Here is a 22882-nt window from a genome sequence, read left to right on the forward strand (position 1 = left end):
CTCCTTTCCCTTCGTACGTACGTACGTATACATAGACGTACAAACGTGATAATAATTACATACTAACCATGGCACTTGCAAACACGCTGCATCCTCGAACGAACCGCTCTTCTTCCAGCTTCGCTATCGTGTTTTCTCATTAATTGTCCGGCCAGTCCTGTCGGTCCGGACAAATTACCATCCTTCAATGGCTCCTCGCCACCGTCCGACCATTCCCGCGAAAATTTTTCACCGAAATGAATGTCCTGAAAAATTGTCGATCGACAAAAAATAAAAATAAATGACGTCCTCTTCGAAATCCCGATTTTTCGAATACCTATAACTCATGATATAACATCTTCAGTTTCTTCAATGGAGATTCTTTCAATTCTTTTAGGTATTTTTGTAAATGAAATAATTTTTAAACAAAGATTCAGCGGTGCTAGTTGAATAATCGTCATTCGGTTCAGGGCTGTCCTGACACGAAAATATGATACCGATATACGAAAACGTGTGGAACGTGTGGCAGATTTTGTAGCGATATGGAAAAGAAAAAAAAAAAATGAAATAAAATAACTCAGGAGACTATTTTCCGTGCATGCAGGGGGGTCGCGGTGAGGTCGTTAGATAAGGTCGTAGAAGTCGTGTAACAAAATAAACATTGTTATCCCGAGCGTAGAGAGCTTTGTGTGTATACCTATACCTATGCGCAGGGTTGGTGTTGGAACGAGAATTTTCTGTGAACGCGCGTCGACTCTGGGAGTCTTAAAAACTCCTGCGAGGAGACGTGTTTTCACTCATCTCTCGTCATCCCGCGGGACCCTTGTTAAGGAAATCTTTCAACGCGTTTCGACAAATAGTAGACGTATTATATCGTTAGTTTGCATATGTGCCCGGGCCACTCCCCCTCCCTGCGCCTCCGCAAACCACACCGGGCGTGACGAACGAAGAGGGAGAGAAAAAAAAAAAAAAAACGTAAAACGAAGCGCGCGCGTCGTCGTTCACTCTACGGTAAGGGCTGCGCTACGATGTCGTTGTCGTCCTCGTCGTTGTCGTTGTCGTTGTCGTTGTCGTTGTCGTTGTCGTCGTGACTTAACAAGCTTAGCATGCTAATCCCCTTGTAAGCTCGAAATGTCTACAAGGGGTCACCTGTTCACGTGAAATGCATCCATTTACCTATACTTATAACGGTGGAGGCGGAAGACCAAATGAAGGAAAAAAAAAAAACACTCGTCAAGTTTTGTCATTGGTAAATTTTATTATTCTCCTGTGTTGCGCTGAAAAATATCAGTCAACATAAGGTATAAACTCTTCTGACCTGAGGATACTCGTTGATACACATTACTTTCCTATATGTATAGGTATGAAAATTTAGTCCATTAACCAACATCGCGATGAAAGCAAAACCACATCAATATTTCCTTGTTTCGAACGAGTAGAATCATAAGTGAAATGGGGAAAAAGGAGGGTTTCGTTCGATGCATATGTTGCATCGAATTTCACAACGTTTTCACATTTCGTTGGGGGGTTTCTTTCATATGTGATCGCGGTACATCGAAATAGGGTTAAATCGAATAAATTTAATTACCTCGCTGCAACCGCCCCACTGCCAATGCCTCGGATGTCGCGTTCTCACTCGATCGTCGCATGAACAATCGTTCAATTCACCTCGGGCGCAAGCTCTTGTAACGCTGTAAGCTACTCCTGCTGCGGATATCGCGTAGACGAAAGCTGCCTCTCGACTGTCTGATGAAAATCATTCAAAAAACCAAAGAGAAAAAGAAGTTAATCGATATATATATATATATGTATATATACGAATTATACCGAATGATCGCCAATGGTGACATATTATCACGAAATCACGATCGTTAGATTTTTTTTTATACTCCTCGTAAAAAAAATACAATATAACTCACTGACTGACATAACACCGCCGAATATGTTGTTAGGAGTTTCCAAATTTACGGAACAGTTCCATCTTGCAGATCGAAATTGATGCTGGCATTCTTCGATCGCTAATCTTGCTCCGGCGCTGATTGCCTGTGATAATAAAGTATACTTTTCTTCATTACGCAATCGGTTTGTTTAGGCATACTCAATCATTATCATGTTCATTACAAACTAGTCTGGAGAAAAAAATGAATTAAAAAAAGTCTGACGTACGAAAATTTTCTAATTTACCATAATGGATTTCGTACAGAGATTTAGATCAGTTGTGTGAAAATGATTACGGACTCAGGAGGTTGATGATCGAATGAAATGATCGATTCTTGTCTGGGCGTGAAATGAATATTCATAAGTTTTGTTCTTCCATTTTTTATCGCTCGGTTCGGTGCCGTTTCGAATCGACACAAGGTCGAGATTGAAAGTAAGTATATATGTATAGAGGAACACGGGCGGCATGAGTCAAAGTAAAAAAATATCCTAGTTTCGCCTCGAGTTTGTCTAGGTCCTAATACCACGGATCGTAGACGGTGGATCTCACAAGATTTACGCATTAAGAAAGGTAAATGCCGTTTTCGGTCCCTTAAACAAGGAGACTCCGAATTCTGAACACTCTAGTTTTACGTTTTTTTCGTCGGACGCCACGTATCCCACGGGACTGTATACGTACAACAAAAGGAAAATAACTATACACTTTTTTCACGGTTTTCTACGGGTAAGTATTGTAGGTCCCCGTGTGTACGTATGCAGCACGTTCGAAAGCATATGAGAGGGCAATTTTCGTCTGCTGCTGCAGACACGATCCGACGACCTTCGAATATCGACAATTTAAAGAATTACCTATTACAGAGAAAGGCCGGGTGAGTAGAGTTGAAACGAACGAAACTTCTGGGACCACTACCCGTGCGTATTCGGAGAACGTTATTGTAGGTTTCATTTTTTCTCCAATTTAAAAATTCATTCGTTCCAATAAGACTCGTTAGAATTGGAGGAGGATCATTAACTCGGAGTATATAATCGTTAAAACCAGATAAAAAGAAAGGATGTAAATTTATCCAAATTAAACAAACGGATTATCCATATAAGGTGCATATAACGATCCTAATTTATAAATTTCACGCGATATCAGAGAGCTGCTCTAGAGAAACCTTTTAAATCAAGAATTTTTGAAAAAAAGGTCGATCCCTCGATTCCGAGAACCGATGTACAGGTATGTAAATCAGCAGGTAATAATCGCTATGATACTTAAAATGGAACTCTCGATTAAAAAAAAAAAAATCAAAAAGTCCGCGCAGGACATCAGCGCAGCGGAAATCGCGATCTTTGCTCTTAATTAGTAAAAAGAAAAAAGGAAAGGGGGCTCCGACCCGACGAAGAAAAAAAAAAAAAAACCGATAATTGCTCACCTGTAGTACCGGCGGCGAATGTGCGCAAATGTCCTGTTGTTTGGGCGTCAAATGTGGCGTTCTGCAATTCTTTTCCGCACTCGCTGGTCCAACGACACCGGCACCGATCGTCTGCGTCGGATTGTCGGTGCCATTTTTTGACGTCGCAACGTTCAATCCTTGCTCAACCCCCAAGTACCTGAAAAAAATGACCACATCGTACGTCGCGATATTAGATTAGAAAATTTTCGCTGCGGCGTTAACGCACGACCTTCCGATGCAGCGGAGTTCAAGGTCGAAACTGTGACGTGAAATAATTGTTTCGAGAAAATAGACGAGGGAATCAAAGTTCGATCCGTTCTCAGCTGTTTCCTCCGTTTCCTCCGGAATGACGGCGCGACGATCTTCGCATACCGCGTCGTTCGCTTAATTTATAAGGGTTGAAAAAAGGGCAAGTGGGTCTCATTAAATATTTAATAACAGGAGTTTCGCCGTATATACGTATACACGAATACCTAGCGTATGCGCGAACGTTAATCACCCTATACAAATCAACGCTACGCGGGCCAACTCTAAGCATCCACGGCATCCAAAGCATCAGCAGCAACGGCGCGAAGCTTATAGAATCTCTGACACTTAGGACCACCCTATAATTAGAACAGGTATTCGAGTGAAAATTACATAGGGCTGTTCACTTCGTGGGCGTTACCCTCGTTTCGGTTTTCGAGACGCCAAACTTGTCTCGTATTATGTATCCGAAATGGATAATAACGTAAAAAAAAAAAAAGAAAACCAGAGAAAACAAATTGGAGAGAGAAAAGGATCGAAGATATTTGAGATTATTTTTTTAATTTTTGAAAGATTTAGAAAACCGATAAAAAAAAAAAATAGAACTGCAATTACGAACGACGTTATGGGCCAGTTTTACATCCGATTTGATTATTATCCGACTAATTTACGGTTCTTTTAAATTATCGGCAATTTTCTCGAATCATTCACACCGAAAATAATGTTTCGGACTTTTTATTTTTTTATTTTTTTTTATTTTTTCTTCTTTTCAGCCGCATGTACGACGTTGTACAGTATTCGTTGCGAATGGCCGATTAGGTCGTTGATCGATGAAAAATGTATATAATTGTAGGAAAATTGGGTTGACGGATTTCCCGCGAAACGACTGATATACGTCACACGTATATCTAGTTTGATGTAATATCGGGGTCCCCCAGATTTGTTTTTTTTTTTTTTTTTTTTTCTTTTTCCACCAGCAGCAATAGCATTAGCAGTAACGTAGCAGCGAGTGGTATTTGACTAGGAAGTCATAGTAAAGACCAACGCCCCTGGGACACAAGCCGAGCCACGAGAAGAAACATTAAAGGAATACACAAGATAACATTTCACAGGACGGTATTCGTCAAAGTGCCCATTAAACGCCACTCAAAACGCCGTAAACCTAACCTAAACAAACTCAAAATACTGAAAATAATGAAAATACTGAAAATACCTACTCTGCGGTCATAAAACTATATAGGAACAGTACCCCCCGATGCTAACCTATTCAGGGTAAATAAATAAAATTATAGCTGTTTCTAGTAATTTCTGATATCTACACTCCGACATTTATACATATGCGTGCACACATAAAATATAATTAAACATATATACATATACATGTATACCTCGTTATCCGCGCATTCAATTTTCACCGAAACTTCCCCTACAATTTTTCTCTCACCGCCTCGCTAATCTCTTCCTTTTTCCCTTATCCGAAAACTGTGATTACATTTTTTCAACTTATCCGTTAAAATTCAATCTCTCCTTTTCTCACCATCGTAAGAAATAGGAAATTTTCTCGCCTGGGTAATCGTTGTTTTTTAAACACAGGGTATATTATATCGCCCTTGTATCGGTCTGTATTGACTAAAGTACTAAGCTTTTTCACAAACAGACGATTTTTTATGTCTGAGGGTGTCGCATCACACGTTCTACACGCAATATTGAAATCAATACCAAAATCCTACTCGGCCTGCTGCTGCTGCTGCTGCTGCTGCTGCTGCTGCATTAACTAAGGGACAATATTAAATACCTGTGTATACCTATGTATATAATTATATGTATATGTATATCAAGTATCACCTGAATCAAATATATCTGAGGATGGAAACCAAAGTTCATTCGTTCGATTCGTTATCCGAATTTTTCATATGAAAAAAAAAAAAAAAGAAATCAAAACTCTAATGCGATAGAAGAACAAAAAATCAAACACGAAAGAAAACTAGGGGGGGAAAAAAGGGCGAAAGAAAAAGAAGGAGAAAACAATTAGCGGGAAGGAACGAAAAAATGAGGTTATCAACAGGTTTCTCGTGGGTCTGCTGTATATGTATGGTATATTATATATATAATATGGTACGGTGTGGGGATGGAAAATAAAATTTAGAAAACGAAAAAGAATAAATATCGAAATTCGAGGTGACCTGAATTTCCCGAGGATTGATCGAACAATATAACGAAGGAGGCGTGTGTGCTCCTAGAATATATTAATAACGATAATAATAACAACAACAACAACAACAACGATAATGATAATAATATTAATAATAATGAGATCCATATTCATAATAAAATTCCTACTATTATAGTATATATACATATGGGATGTCATGTCAAAAGAGTCTATTCAGAAAAATTGAGGTATACCGTCGTCTATGTTTATTATTATTATTAAGGGGTTCATGCGCCGTCATAACCATGTCAGTTTAAGCATTGTTCACATGACAGCGATAGGCCCATTTACCGACCATTCATCCATAGCATAATGGGATAAACTCTATACCCTACAATGGGAGTTGCGGAGTTCACAAGAGTTCGAAGTTTAGCTGCACAGAGTTGCACTACGTCTTAATATACACCGATAACTACACACACACGTATACGTACGTATATTTATTTTTATTTTTTATTTTTTTTGTTTTTCTATACGCTGTATTTATTATACATATTTACGTACATACGTATATCTGTACCGTGTGCGTATATTACGCGCAATAATAACGCGGTAAACGGTGATCTATAATAATTGAAGAAACCGACCGAACGAATGAGAACTTATTGTATACGTATGGGTCATACGACGGTATACGTTACACTCTCCTCTCCAACCTAATCATTCATAATTCATTAAATATAATACATACATCATACGACGCAACGTCGTCTACGAACGATCTCAATAAATTCCGCCTCTTAATTCGCATTCCGCAACACAATAGATATAAATTGCGACCGAGCGTTGTACGATGAGAGCAAAGGGGAAAAACGAAAAAAAAAAAATGATTTTTCTTTTTTGGCAATCTCGGATGAGAACACGCGTACACCTGTGTGTGGTATATTTGCCGTGACTTTGATGTGGAAAATATATTCAAATTTTTTTGCCCGCTGAGACGTTTACCGCGATACATTTACAACAGATCAGGGGAGGGGGATGATAAAATTAGTTCGAAAAGTTAATCACGCGACGAATAGGAAGAGAGAACGAAAGGAATATGAAGAATATGAAATCGTGAATATCAGGGGAATCGGATATTTCGTCAGGGACAACATGGTGTGACACGGGACGTGTATTATAATTGTACAAAGTTGATGCAGCGGGAGAGAAAAGTGGAGGAGGAGTCGACCCGACAATCCACGTGGATACTTGAAAGAAAATCCAAATAAACTGAGGCGACTATAGAACGGCTCAATCCGCACCTTATCCCCGTTATACGTCATGTACGACGTAACGACAAACTTCGTGCGATAGCGGCTCGCGGAAGAAAGGAAAGTAAAAAGTTGAAGAAACAAAAAACAGAGAAGCGCTTGGTAAATGCCCCGCAGTATAATTCGAGGGATAAATAGTGCGTCGAGATTTTGAGAAGACCGAAACCCAGAGGAGGTCGCGTTTCGTGCAACCGCCCGCGCTTATACTGTTGTTGCTGGTTTTCGGGCCACCACGAATTAGATCGGAGAAGTCAGACCGTCGAGCGGTTTGTTTATAGATACGTAAAACTCCAGTCTATCGTCGGTACGTCTTTCCTACCCCATTCTCTTTTTCTTTTTATTTTATATACGTCTATATAAATTACTTCTCTATTTTCTCTCTATTATTCTCTTTTTATTTCACCACTCAATCTATCCAACATACTCGATAAATGTTCTACAGAAATTTAGCGTTTGAATGTCAAATTGAGGTAAGTTTTAACGAAACGCAAAACGAAAAAAAAAAAACAAAACAACAAAAAGAAAAACCAAACGGGACGAAAATCGAAGGGATTCGAAGACGGAAAAGGAAGAAAGAGAGAAAGAAATTAACGGATAGAAGGGCGTGTAATAGAGGAGAACGCGTACGGATATATACAATAAGAAAAGAAGACGAGGGGTACGAAGAGAATCCAACGGTACTCTAGTTGATATCCCACGAGAGTCTTGACTGCACTTTTAGATTTCCGTTTCATCCCTCCAACGCGTGTGCAGTAAAACATGCCACGGTCTACCTTCTGGATAAACGCGCGCCGTAGGATCATCGTGGTCGTCGTCGTTGTAAAACCATCATCATCAAAATCCACGTGTGTAAAAAGTCTCACGTGGTCTCATGCGCGTGTACGAATTGAAAAGAAAAAAAACGAAAAAACGGAGAAGGAAAAAAAAAACAAAAATTTTTAAATGGCTTTGACGTGATGATGATTCCGCGCACAGATGATATATATACACGCGATATACGCAAATATGTATACGCGGTATATATTCGTGTACCCACGTATGTGTGGGCATAAGATCGTGTGTACACAAGAAGACACGGTGGTTGCGTTAAACGTGAACAATGGGGGGTACATAGGGTCCCGTGGGAGATGTTGCATCCCCTAATTAAGATTGGCCTTGTTTTAACATACCGCATACATACCTCCCGGTAGAAATGATTTGCCACAGCCCCTCAAGAGATGATTACAATGGTAACGCTGCAGGGTGAGCAGTTTCCCGTATACCATACGCTTATACCTGCAGATGCGGTTCCCCGGATCCACGGTGATTCATCCCTTTCGAAAACTTGTACACGCGTACGAATCCCATCCGAGCGCACCGCGCATACCGTGTCTACTTTATCTAACGACGATGTGCGATTCTTCGTCTCTTTCGGAGGACGAGGCGAACGATGGGACCAGAGGGAGGAAAAAAATAAATAGACGGAACGAGCGAAGAAGGTGAGAAAAAAAAAAAAAATAATAATACTCACAAGAGCCCAGCGACGGAGGTCGTTAAACGAATGCTTTGGGGTGGTATGAAAGAATCATGTGGGTAAATACGTACCACGTTATGTACAAATTTTCTCCGTCAGCTAACGACAAGCACCGAGTTCAGATTCGATGATAATTAACCGCGATCGCGTGATCCATTTTTTTTCTTCCCCGCATCCCGCTCTTCAATTTTTTTCCTTCTTATCAATCGTTGTTTTATTCTCCACGCATACCCACCCTTCCGGCTCTCTTTCGTTTACCGATCTGTTCATTGGTTCGTTTGTTTATTAATTTATTTACGAAAAAATTTTCTCATTCCACTCGTATTTTCTCCGCAATTTTTCGCGGAATGAGCCACCCTGTTCTCCCTCCCCTTTCGTTCACCCGCTTCACTTCGCTACCGACGCGTGTGCGCGTAAAATACATACGTTCACGCACACGTGTACGCACGCACAGATTTATACGTCGAAGGGGTTATGCCAATATCCTGTGGGCTACGCCGTAACCCCCCCTTGTTGGTTTAGCTTTCCAGCACGGCGGGTTAGCCACCGCTCAGGCGCAAAACAAAGCCTTCATTCCTTACTCGGTTTCCTTCCTTACGCATAGCTCTGTAGTACGAGCGTATGCGTACGGAGCGCGTAGAGCTTTTACAGAATGATTTTTCATATGCGTTAACATTTCACGATCTCGTCATTCCGCATCGGTTTGCGATTTCTTTTTTTTTTTTTTTTGTTCTTACTCGTTTTTTTCGTCATTCGATTATCGAGGAAACTGCGACTCTCACACTTACGGCGATTGGTCGGAAGCTCGGTTGAGGGAAGAGAAAATAGAAAAAAAAAAACAAATTAAAAATTAAAAAGCTAAAATATTTAAGGGTAACTTTCGCTAAATCTGCTCTGCTTTGCGATTCGCAGCAGCGGGAGAAGAGGACGACCGGCGTTGACATTCTGAAGCGATCTTTGTACTCGACTCTCGGCCGAAAGAGAAGATCACGAGCAACTCGAGCGCACCTGTGTTTCACTTAATTATCGCCACTCGCCATCGCATCGTCGCGTCGGCCGCGCATCGCCTGCTCTTCGGGTGCAGCTTTTGAATGAGAAATAGCCGGATCAACGCGCGCGTTCGTACAAGAACATCGAAACTGTTAGGTTTTTCGCCCCACCCCCGAAACTATGCTTATTACGGAGGTATGCGAGCGCGTTATATGGAAAATTTTTGAACAAGTTCGAAAATCAGAAGAAGTCAAGAAAACTATGTAAAACAACTTTTTTCATTACTTCTGTTCTCTAACCATGTTTGATCTAATTTTTGCAAAAACAATTGGATGAGAAATATTTTATTAGTTGCGGGTGGTCCACGTGTTATAATTAGGGCTGATTGAGCAAAAGTGATCGACGATCGTTTCGTTTTTTTTCAACGACTCGTCTACAGCTGTACCTCAAAAATGAATTACATTCGATCGAAGAAAAAACGAAAAAAAGAAAAAAAGAATCCCTTGGTATCCCAAAAATGATAATTAAACGGGTTATCTGTTCACAGGATAAAAAACTACACGGCCCTCCGACAATAAAATAAATAGGTAATCTTAATTATATACCTACCCGAACCAAAACCGCGCCCGACAGCGTATATTATGTCCGATTAAAACATTTCTTCTTCTTTTTTTCTTTCGTTTCATTTAATACGACGCATAGTAGGTGATGCCAGATGCACATAGGTATGTGGTTATTATAGAACAGATAAACCGAAAACCCCTCGTCTTCACGTCATCGAGTTTACAATCGTCATCAATTACACGATTTTCTAGGCAAGAGTTAAATTATGGGACAGTAAAGAATTATAGAAGCCGATTAGAGGTGATATAATTTTATTATTTTCTCTAAATCCTTTTTTTTTTTTTTTTTTTTTTTTAAAAAGTGTCGTTCTTTTTTTTTTTCACCTGCAATTCGAGCATCTATATTAAGATTTTTTTTATAATACCCATGCGTTATTTATACCACAATATAAGTGGCTAATCCCCAAGGAATTTTCTAACGCATCGGGCACCTACACTGCCGTATAAAGATGGCCTTAACGCGACGGATTTGAAAAAATGTCAAGCAAAGTTTAGGCCGCGAGAACTGGATTGTACGTTATACATATGTATATACGCGCGTCTACCGGCGCGTTGCGCCGGTTAAAAAGCCATCCGAAAAAAGAACGAAAAGATGCAGACGGGGGCGGAATGAAAAAAGTCGAACCACCGAGTATATAATACAAGTTATTGGGATTAACCGGCTGGATCACTTTTAGAATTTATTTTAAACCGCCTTGTATTTTAATTGGTAGAACATTATGTCAGACTATTTTACGTGGGCGACAGAATTTTCTCTGATCCAAATCTGTTTTATATATCCTCCATCTTATTATACACGCACCTATACCGCGATGCACGTAAAAAAAGACGACGACGACCATTTTATTTTTTCGGTTATCCCTCGTTCGTTATATTTTCAACGCAAAGGCCAATTTAACGGTGAAAAGTTTCGACGAAATCCGACTCGAAATTTCCTGCAATTTTTCTTTTCTTTTTTTTTTTCTAGTTTTGCTACATATTTTGGAAAAAAGTGCTTCGATGGCGTATAACTTGAATTCTGGGGAATTTTGAAGAGAGAAAAAAAGAAACAAATTTTATATTGTTAATCACTAGATAATTGAGAAAATTCACGTCACGATTTTTACATATACGTACAGTATGTTAAATGCATATAGGCGTTTAATCGAGTCCTTTTCTCTTATTTTGATCTTTCATATTTGGCCGATTAAAAAGTTGATCGGAGTGGTATCTATATGGGTTATATTCGACTCAATCGATTGGTGAGTATCAAATTTAGAAGCCCGGAGCTATAGGTTTGAAGACCGAAACTTTGTTGTTTTTTTTTTTTTGTTTCTTTTCTCTTCTCTTTTCTTATCCTACCGCCGCCCGTAGGAAGAAGACTGTGGAGCCATTCCGTTCAACCGAGTTTATCATCCAGATCTGTAAGATCCTTTCTTCGGGAGCGGACGATCATCTCCTCGACGAATAAAATATAATCTACATTATACGCTTATACGTATACGTACGAACGTATAAAATCTGACCAACTACCGGAGCAGTTTCCATATAAAGTCGTACGCACGTACGTACTCGCGTACGTGTATATTAAATACCGCCTCCTCCTTTCCGTCAGAAGACACAACGCCCGCCCGCAACCCGATGTGCAACCTGCGTTACCTGCACACGCGTGTAATTCGATGAAACAAGCATTTAGAAAAGACGAGAGAAAAAGAACCAGAAAAATAAATAAAAAAATAAAAAAAATAAGAAGAAACCGAGGAAGAAGCGGTACATTCGAGAAACGAGGAGAGGATCAAAGTTCCACCGATTAAACGCGCTCGTCAAATTCTGTAAAACCTGATTTGGCTACCCATATACGTATGTATAATGTTAACCCAACGACCGCGTAATTCGATCATCGTCCATGTATGTACATCGGCCCACATATGTGAAAAAACAAAAAAACAATATCCCGTGTACACGTATAAGCGTAAGAAAACATGTAAGAAAATAAAACATGGAGCAAATGTTTCTCTGACGAAAGAAATGAGAAAAAAATGTTGTCAATTTGCATCATCCCAGGTTTGATTCAATGTGAGTCGAAAATCTTCTCTATTTAACGATTTTAATGAAAAACAAAACCATGATGTGATCAGATTCTAGAAAATTCAAAGGAAAAATTCAGACTAAGCTTTAAAAAAAATCGAGAAAAATTTTATCGACAAAAAAAGAGACAACGTAATACGTACGGTGTAATGTATTAACGCGAATGTGTAGTACGTACGTACGTACCTACTGTGAACAGTCGGACGGGATATTAGGTAGTTAAAAGCAAAACCCCGAGGATCTCGCAGGTATAACGGGTATAATGCCCATACCGATAATCAGCTAGCGCTGTGTACTTATTGTTAAATGCACCGCGGGTCATTGGGCAAAAGTATGGATATTATCTCGGAAAAGTCCTGATTAGATTTTTCTTATTGGAAAACTTTTATTCGATCTGTGCCGGTGCACCGGGATTCGCGTAGTGGAGACGGACGACCACGTACAAACCCTACGTATACGTACAAGAGAAGTTCAATCTTAGCTAGAAATCGTTTAATTTAGTGGAAAATTTCTTGGCATATAGTCTCACCCACCTTATTACACCGGCCACGGGTATCCGTATTACACGTATACACCACGCTTGTATTTCTATATGTCCAATCGACGTGTTTACCATGTAAACTTGTAAAACTAACTTTTCGCTATAGATATATATGTATATATATATATATATATATATATATTCACAACGCATATAAGTATATGCGTATACGTGCGTTTTACTCGCTCGATTTATTTCAAAGACATTTACCACTTTAGTTAGTTTTTTTCCTTACGTTATATCCATTGCAGCAATCACCTGCTCCTGTTGTGTGCGGAAAAAAAAGGGAAGAAAAAAATTAGGTTTACCTACTTGTCTAACCTATATTTCCGGTTGTTCCTTCTCCCTTATTTTTTCTTCAAATTTTCTCGTTTCACACGAGAAAAGACGAAAAGTTCGTTTTGTAGTCGCGTTTTCCGTTGCTCACTAAATTCTACCTGTACACTCGCACGTAAAATTGGACGAAAATAAAAACAAATACGTAAGTAGAAGAAGAAGAAAAAAGAATAATATATATATATACTTTAATCAACGTTCGAAATAACGTTTGAAATAAAATAAATTTCTCTGCATATGATTTACAATGACTATAAAATCTGAAAATACCGGCGCTGACGTTACACGTATAGGTATACCCACGTCGCATCTGTTCGACGACAAGTTTCCTCACCGTTTCTTACCTGTGTATACCACTTACGGTACCACTACATACGAAAAAAAAATGATGAAAAAATAAACTCTTGTCAGTAAAACTCGGGAAAAATAAAATAAAGAAAATGGAAAACGAAAAAAGAAAAAATAAATTAAAAATAAAGATAACCGACTAGTTTTCGTTATCTCTTTCTCTCTCTCTCTCTGTATTTCTCTATGTGCAAAGAAACCCCGTTCGTCTAGTACATATATATATATATGTACAGTACGATATAAAATGTTTGCTTGTATACCCCATGCAATTATTTACGCTTGTTCAGCGCGCACATGCTTCGGAAGACAGGTACATAAATAGGATACCATATATATCTATATATTCACGCGAATAATCATATTCCGTAATAATGACAACGAGGCACATAAAATTAAAGGTTCGATTCCTTATTTTTGCTAGTTTTTTTCTTCTTCTTCTTCTTCTTCTTTTTATCTCTCCCTACAACGTATGTATGTACCTTCCCGCTCATACACCTGATGCATATAATAAGATGTTTAGAATAATGCGACGTTGATAATAACCTACCTGTACAGTTTTTTTACATGGGAATAATATTCGCGCGCGATCGACGGGATTGTTTCGCAAATGGTAAACCACCTGAGAGAGAATCTTACGACGACGACGACGACGACAACGATAATAATAATACGATAAATAATGTCCCCGCACATCGGTTCGATCAAGATGCCTCCAGCCGTATATAATGTAATAAACGCTAAGTCATACACAGCGTTGTTATATCGTATGTGTTGGAATTTTTAAACAATTTATACATATATATATATACGATACGTAACATATATCCTAAGTGAGTGAAAGTCCTTCCTAACGGATCCTGGATGCAGAAATCCGTTTGTAACCTGCGCTGCACCGCGTTCAGCTTATACACGTTATACATACATGTATACGAGTGTATGTATACGGCGCGGTAACGGCGAGCAACACTATGGTAAATATATATACTTAGAAATTCCTGACATAATTCATCGTTCCTTTGATGCCGTGTATAGATACATACATGTACAAATGCTGCAATAATTTATAACGTACAGCCGAGAAACGCGAAACCACTTTTGTTATACAGTTTGCAAGAGTTCGAAAAATAGATCGCAATATATATATATTGTATAGGTATCTATAAATGAAAAAAAAAATGAGAAACAAAAACCATATCCGTATTTTGAAGAGATTCATACGCGCGTTACGTGTATCATTTAATCATTTTTTTTAATTCGGCTCCAATTTTTTATCCTAAATTTTTCGGCCTCTCTTCCCCGCCTCGCGTTTCTCTCGCGTCTATAATTCTCTCTCGCAGGAATCGCTTTCGTTTACAACTCGCGTCCGCTGTTCGAAGAATTTTGAATTATATTCTTTCCATACTTCCACAAAACGTATGTGTATATATAACGCGGTTGTCAGAGCTTTTTTGTAACGATGTGCTGTAACGTACGTACGTACGTGAGAACGGCCGAATTGAAACATTTGAAACTTCGAATTTGAGAGAAACAAAAAAAAGCAAAAAGTGGTGCGAATGGCATCGAAAAGTACGTCCATATCGAATCGCTGTATAAAGGACGATTCAAAAATATGAAAAAAAACGGTAATCAAAAACAAGTTAAATGTTTTCTGAATTTATTCATCCGTTCGTATCGACGAGTTTTAGGTAAAAAACAAAAAGAAAAAGAAAGAAAAAAATAGTAACAACCCCCGTGTGACCGCGAGCGCGAAATGACTATTGAAAATTTCACATAACGGTGCAGGTTACCGCACGACGTTCGACGTCCTGCTGCACAGTTGAGCGTACAACCCCTTGAATTTTCACCGCGTCGCGTTTAGCCGCGACGAAGAATATGCCGGCTCGACTCAAAGAAGCGGAGCTCAAAGGGTCGCTCGAAAACGGTGCTGTACAGGTACACGCGTGTGTACACTCGTATAAAAGTCTAGTTTAACCGGGCCAACACGGCGCGACCATAACAGAAAACGTAAAATACAAGTCCTAAACGTCTCTGTCAATACCGACCTATAATTTACAACGTTATGTAAATTTAATTAAATTCACTAGTAGCCGTATAATGTACACGAAGTTCAGGTGTAACGCGTACATATAAGAGGTGCCGAGTGCCGCGTGACCACACGCATACGCGGTGCCTACGAAGGAAGAAGAGCGCGGGGTATAAGATACCACGGGGTGTAACGTGCTCGACTTTATTTTTCCAAATCGCGAGAAAATCCGCTAGTTTTGAATTCGAATTCGGAGACGGAATCGGAGCGACGCAGACTTTCGGGAGGTTTGGGAGGGCGGAGAAAGACCGCAGCAGGAAACGACCGGGGCGCGTACTTATAAATAAATCTATTCGCCCGCAGAGGAACGGCGTGTGGCGGGCATCGCGGTGTCGAGGGATGCGCGGCGGTGTACACGAGCGCGGATTAAAATTGATATGATGTTTATGAAACGTCCGCGTGCTGCATGCGAGACACGTTATACCTTACGGCTTGACTGCGGCGACTTGCCGCGCGCCCCGTATCATCAACTCGGATCCGATCTCTCGCAACATCCTCCGAGGAATATCGCCGAGGCTTCTGCGAGACCCGATGCACGCCGCTGATCTATTCCCATATGTCCCCCTTTGACGTTTGGACACACCGCGAGCAATATCACCCTCCGACGACACTCTCTGGCGGGCGTATTTAAATATGAGGATATGTAAATAAACACTTTCCAAATATATCGTAAGGTCTTGACATAGGCTTAACGCGCTATAATATAGGTTAGGTTAGGTTAGGTATATTATACCTGCGGCCAAGGATACATGGGTGGGTGTACGTAAGTATATGTATACGTATAGGTGCCGAAAGCTCGACCTTCGTTGCAAAATGTTTGGCGATGACGAGAGTCTTTGAACTTTCGATATCGGTTTTTTTTTTTTATTTTTTTTTTGTTTTTTATTCGAATTGGTATTTGCATCTGGACGCAGAGCGATGAAAAGGAGATGATATTTATCCGTCGAAATAGACGGAATTTTTGGAAAATTGACAATTTTTTCTTCTCGTTTTTTGAATTTCTATCTAATTTTATTATGCACGCATGAGTATACATATAAGCGTTTTATGTAGGTACATCTTATGAGCACGGATAGAAAAAAAATGTATATTCCGTGAAAATTCTATCGAAAAGAAACAGTATACAATGTACATGTGAGGATGCTCGTTCGATGTGGTAGAGTTTCTTCGAAAAATCGTAAAACGTTTATCAGTTGAAACGTTTTTCTTCGCCTTGCCGTAAGAGAAGGGTCAAACCTAAGTGAAAAAAAATAAATGAAAAAAAAAAAAAAAAAAACCTGCGGACGGACGATTCTTTCTCTCAACTCTGTGAAACACAACGAACGGAAAAACGAGAAAGTTAAAAATTAAAAAGTGCAGGTAAACCAAAGAGAAGAAAAAAAACACCAACAAATAATAGAGAATCTGAAGGGAAGATGTAAAATAAAGAGTTTTTTCGTTTTACGATCATATTATCGAGTATTAGAGGATGGTACCGTGAGTCATTTTGAAAGATGCGTTGTTGCGCGGCTCTATACTGGAACAAGTATAATATGTCACGAAGATATCGCGGGACATGTTCCGTGTAAATAGGATATAGACAATATTCTCACGTTAACGTTTAAACTAAATCTTCTCACTGACTGACAGCTGCGGGACCGAAATGTATTAGAAACTGAGACGACGGTTCGGCCCACCGGGGTGAAAATTTTTCTAATCTAAAAAATGCGAAGAACCTTTCTTTCTTTTTCCCTCCTTCTTTTCTGCATGGCATTTGGTGATTTCCTCGATTATCCTTTACACCATTGTGTGCGTCCTGCTTGTACTCTAGAGTCGTATGGGTAGTCAATAGTTTCTAGACGCTTAAAAGCTACCTCCAAATGACAGTGCATATAATATCGCGGATTATATACGGAACCTCTTTTTGTTTCTTTCAGTTTTCATAAATATAAACGAGAATAATTTTTGATTAAAAAATAAAATAATGCCCAAAAGTGCCCAAAACAATGTGCGTATGATTTTCTGCGAATAGAAAAAGATTCTGAATTCTCGTTCGGAATTTTTCGCTAATTCGGATTCCCTGAATACACATGGCATGGGTATAATTGGGCTTTATCGCGTCGAGCGTTCTTCGACTGCGTTTGATACATAAAAGAAAAAAACAAAAAGGATGAGACAAAATTAAGAAAACGGATTACGAGAGGAAAAGAGCACAACCTGCGCGCGTTGAAATTGATCAAGACGGGGATGAGGCATTAAAACGATATCGGAAGGCTCGTCGCGCTAATTACCTCGGCGTATCGCGATTGAGACGAAAAATTTCAGATAAAACACATACCGCGGTAGGGGCCGCACCTCTCGTGTACGTATATTCCGTGGATTCCGTCGCGCGGGGAAAGAACAAAAATTGAAAAAGAAAAAACAAATTAACAACCCGCGCGAAGAAGAAGGTTGCCGGAGTTGGCGATGTTGTAAGTTTTGAAAAAAAAACGAGTTCTCGCATTTCATTGAACCGTATATAATCGCGAATGAACGCGAGTACATGACGTCTATGGGTGAATCTGTTTGAAATAATTGATTCGTGATATACATATATGTATAATTCATGGTTATCATTATGAGTTTTCTTTTTTCTTCAAAAAATAAAACAAGAATAAGAAAAGAAAAGCTCAATCGAGCTGCTTTCCATTTTTCAGGCAAAGTAGCGTATAAAAAAATAAGTAGAACAAGTGAAAATAGTAGAGTGTTAATGTCGTTTGTGCATAGTTTATTTTCACCCGTCATATTTCGGGTGTGTAATATTCCCTGGCGCGAATAACTTCCCGTCAAAAGTTTCTGATGTTCGTTTAGTCGGAGATTTTCTGGCTTTTAGCCGCTGCAGCACTACGTACGTACGTACATATATCTGCACACCTCCTGCAGGATCCGAGCGCGTATCGAACATGTTGAAAAAAAGTGAGTGCATCAACTTTCCGCGCCCTCCTCCTTTCCTCCGCGACCCCTCGCTGCACGTAACGCAACTATATGAAACGCGAGGGGCATCGAACCCCGGCGGGCGGTTGCCCAGATTTTTTTTCAAACGGAAGAGCACACAGCGGCGCGGACCCCGGGCATCGGGAAATTTCTGGCCGCGTTTTCCCTATACCGCGGCTCTATAACGTACGTACATACGTCGATGTAGAAAATAATTGAAAAACAAAAGCGAGAGACGAAGAGAAGAAAAATGGGAGGAAAAGGAGAGAGAGAAAGATTACAAGGAAGACAGGTGCGCACGGTGGTAGTTTTTGCTGCAGGGATTGTAAACGTGGGCGGTTTCGTGGTATATGTATATCGCGGTGTACATGTAAGCGCGCACGTGGTGTGTGTGTGTGTGTGTGTGTGTGTGCCCATGCAGACGTATACCTATGTACACGTAGGTAGATATATACCGTGGAAAATATGCCAGAGCATATCAGTCCCCAGTTCATTAGACTAAGAAGGATTCCGAGGGAGCAAACCCGACGCAGCTTCCAACTTTCAGCTTCCAACTTCCAGCTTCCAGTTTCCAACCTCCCTCTTCCGTAGAAATCTGTTCAGTTTCTCTTCTCCTCTCTCAGTTTTTTTTTGCTTTTATTTATTTTTTTTATTTTTTTATTTTTTTATTTTTTTTTCATATATATTCTTCGCTTTTTGTTCGCTTCTTCTCGTTTTATTCCCTCATCTTCCTTCCATTCATTCTCCCACTCGCTCCCCCCCCGACTCATCGCTGCATCGGCGGCGCGGGCGGTAAGGCAAAGAAAGTCTGCCGCGGAGAGAAAATATCGGTGGAAGAAGCGAGAGCGCCTCGTCGTCGTCGAAAAGATAGCTGCTGCTGCTGCTGCTGCTGCTAAGGTAGCAAAATCGAGAAATCCAGGAACATCGAGACGTCGTCGGACGAAGAAACCGCCGTTCCCGGAGTCGCTGTTGCTTCTTCTTCTTCTTCTTCTTCGTCTTCTTCTTATTCGTCTTGTTCTTATTCGGAGGATGAGGAAAAGAAGAAAAAAGAGAGAAAAGGATGTGCGCGCGTTCGGTGAGAAGATAAAAGGAAGATTGCTGGTGTGCCCAGGCTCCCAGTGTCACAGATTGCTTTGAGTGGATTTCTGCAGAATTGCATTGCACCTACGAGCGTCCCATACACCTACGTAACACGTGGAAATGTATAGGTTGTGTGTATGTGCGATACGCGTACACACGTACCCCACATATTCTAATATGCATGCATGCTGATACGCTGTTCACACTGCGCGACGTCAGATTCCCGCATTTTCCATCTACAAAGCGGCAGCTGCTACGATTTTCCCGCTATGCTTCGCCTGGGATGATAAGAATGAGAAAATAAAATGGGATAAAACTTGCGACAAAAACAAAAAAAAAAAACAATCCAAAGTAAACCTTCAGCAAGATTTTCATCGAGTTTTGTTTTGCAGCGCAAAATTCTACCGACTCTACTGTATATTGCTGCAAATGCATCGCTTTCGGTTGAATTCTTTTCATTTTCTTTGCCACAATTAAGAACAAGTAAAATCACGTGGTGCTTATATGTGTAGTCTGTATTAAAATTTGAATGAATTTTTGATTAGGCATTTACATTAAATCATGTGTTATTCGTTTATCGCATATTCGAATGAATAGGTGTATCGATTCCGTGAGAAACGAAAACTAAAGAGAGAAAATAAATTTTGGGAATTAATTCTCCTTTAGTGTTCAATGTTATTCCCACCTGTCGCAAAAATATTCCATGTGTAATACGTAAACGGAATCTATGCGATAGCGATGAGAATTAATTTTGTGTTCAAAACATCTATGCACATCAAAATAAATAAATATGTATTAAGAAGATCGGAAATATACACGCGCATGCGATAAATAAAAAACGTTAGTTCGACTTCCCGCGGTATATCAGAGGTAGGTGTGCAGTCGAAAGATAGAAAACTAAGTGAGAAGAAGAATAAATAAATATAAATAAATGAATAAGTAATTCCAATTCCCATCGGGATTCGAAAAGGTACAGCCATAAAGTACGCGTCCATTAGATTCAACGAGACTTGGGTATACGCGCAACGGCTGCAGCAGCGACAGTTTCGTTTCGTCGTCAATATCTCCAACTGATGACGCTCCTGGTGTCAAACGGCAATTGCTTTCCGACACCCACGTACATTCACGTGTACATACATACATAACTGGTAGTTTATTAACGCACACCCGGCACATTATGGCACTAGGTTACACACCCCCATTGTGCGTACATACGTATACCACCTTATGTAATACACTACGCTATATATGGAAAATAAATTACGTCTCCAACAAAATGGATATACATATATACGATGTATAATTTATAGAAAGTGGCATAAATTCGACCTCGATGACCTCGATCGGCCTATTTACCGTTGGGAAATCTTCTTTTCATTTTTAACTCCGTCTTCGATTTTTCAGAAATCGAATTCGAATAACGGGATAACGATGAGAGAAAATAAACGGATCTTGTCGCAAAAAAGGTAGAAAATTAGAAACAACCCCGTGCCATACAACGTGTCACAATACGAACACTTCCGTAGTTGGGTTCGACGAAAAATCCGCCCGATACAACCTACCCATATCGGAAACGAACCGCGTTATCCCAGTTTGAAAAAAGAAAGAAAAAGAAAAACTGCCGCGAATCTCGGAAACGTACTCCGTATGTAGCTTGAGGCGTAGAGTAGGTAGGTAGGTAGATGGGTAGGTAGGTAGGTAGGTAGGTAGGTAGGTAGGCAGAGATAGGTGAGTCGGTAGGTTGGTAGGTGGAGGTACTACGTACGGGTACAGAGAGAGGTACGGAAGCTGTGGAGAGGAGAGGAAGAAGAACGCGCGGGGCCACGATGCTTGTGCCCGTTTCATGTTTCATTCCGAATATGGTGGATGGAAGCAAAATAACACAATAGAACCTCGCAACCCCTGTTCCACGCTATAATATACACATATACGGTTCACGAGTACGTGTACCCATATCTCGGTACTATATATACCGCGTGTATACATATTCTATACATATATATATATACATATAGATATACATATATATGCACGCGCGTTTATATGTCGGCCATATAATACAACACGGGTAGGCAGTAATTAGTGCAGAGGGTTAGTTAGCTACGGGCGGGGCCTGGGGTAGCCAATAGCGTTTCACGATTTACTCCTGGTATTATACTATACACTACACAGAATCCAAACGACGAACGACCAAGTTGCTTTTTTAGCTTTCCTCTGCGACCGGCGTATACGTGTGTATAATACATCCGTAAACGGTCTCCCCGTAGAATTTCGAACGTCTACTAATTATAACTAAGAATGCTTAGCGCCCGCCCCCGATGCACCACCCTTAGTTTCCGATCGCCGGCGTCCTCGTTGTTATCGATCGGATCGACGCGAATATCATTTTTCACCACCCGTAGTCGTTGAGAAAAATATCGGTGAACCTCGAGCATCTTGTTTGAGTATAACGTGTGCGGATGGGGTCTGCGAAATGATTAGAAGAAAAAAAAAAAAGAGAAGCAATTATTGGCGAATTATCGATAACTGTGAGACTCTTGTTGATGAATTTTCCTAATTTTCCAAACTTTGATCTTATTTATTTATTTATTTTTTTATCGAACTTGCAGTCCACCGCATCGGGGGGTATACGAAGATAAGAGATACCGCGCGGAGAAGAGAAAACCCTCCCCGCGTTCCAAAGAGGAAAGAAAAATAAAAAAAAACTCAGAGAAGAGAAGAGAAAAAAAATAAGCGCAACAACAAGTGAAAAAAAGAGGAGAAGATCGCGGATGAGAATTCTTGGACTACGTCTTGAAAAGAAGCAATTTTAGGTCCGTAGAATTGAAACCTATACCAGTATATATGCATATAGGACCGAGAGATTGCAATGCGCGAATGAGTGAGTATAAACCCCGCGCGTTATCGAAGTGAGTGCAGCGGCGGCGGCGGCGGCATGCGATCTGTTGCGGTATGAGGTACGTATATACCTTTACGTGTACCGGGTATACGTACACAGTATGTATAACGGGTAAAAATGGGGATTGCATATCAGAGTAAAGGATTGCGATATCGTATACAGTTATAATAGTAGTTGGTACTCCTGCTTCTGCCTCTGCTGCCGATGCATTCGTGAAAGAAAACAAAGTAGATGAGGGTTTTTAATTTAACGGATGAATGCAGAACGAGTGGGAAGCGCGTTGTAAAATTCATGGGGACAATATCGTTGCTCATTGAGTGTTGAAGATGTGTTGAATGTTTATTTCTTTCTTTCTTCCTTCCTCTATCTTTGTTTTTTTTCTTATT

At 40.1% G+C, this 22882-nt stretch overlaps 1 protein-coding gene across 1 annotated transcript in view; it reads right to left on the reverse strand.

The window, feature by feature from the left end:
• The window catches only part of LOC105689809 (protein Wnt-1-like), a 47698-nt gene that overhangs the window by 3715 nt on the left and 21101 nt on the right, over positions 1-22882 (reverse strand). Inside the window, exons 2-5 of the mRNA XM_012407114.3 lie at positions 3333-3510; positions 1899-2022; positions 1568-1725; positions 68-245 (exon numbers count right to left, since the gene is read on the reverse strand). Coding sequence (XP_012262537.1) covers positions 68-245; positions 1568-1725; positions 1899-2022; positions 3333-3510 — 638 coding nt within the window. The remainder of the gene's footprint in view (positions 1-67; positions 246-1567; positions 1726-1898; positions 2023-3332; positions 3511-22882) is intronic.

This window comes from Athalia rosae, chromosome 3, assembly GCF_917208135.1.
Source record: "Athalia rosae chromosome 3, iyAthRosa1.1, whole genome shotgun sequence".
NCBI classification, from domain to species: Eukaryota; Metazoa; Arthropoda; class Insecta; order Hymenoptera; family Athaliidae; genus Athalia; species Athalia rosae.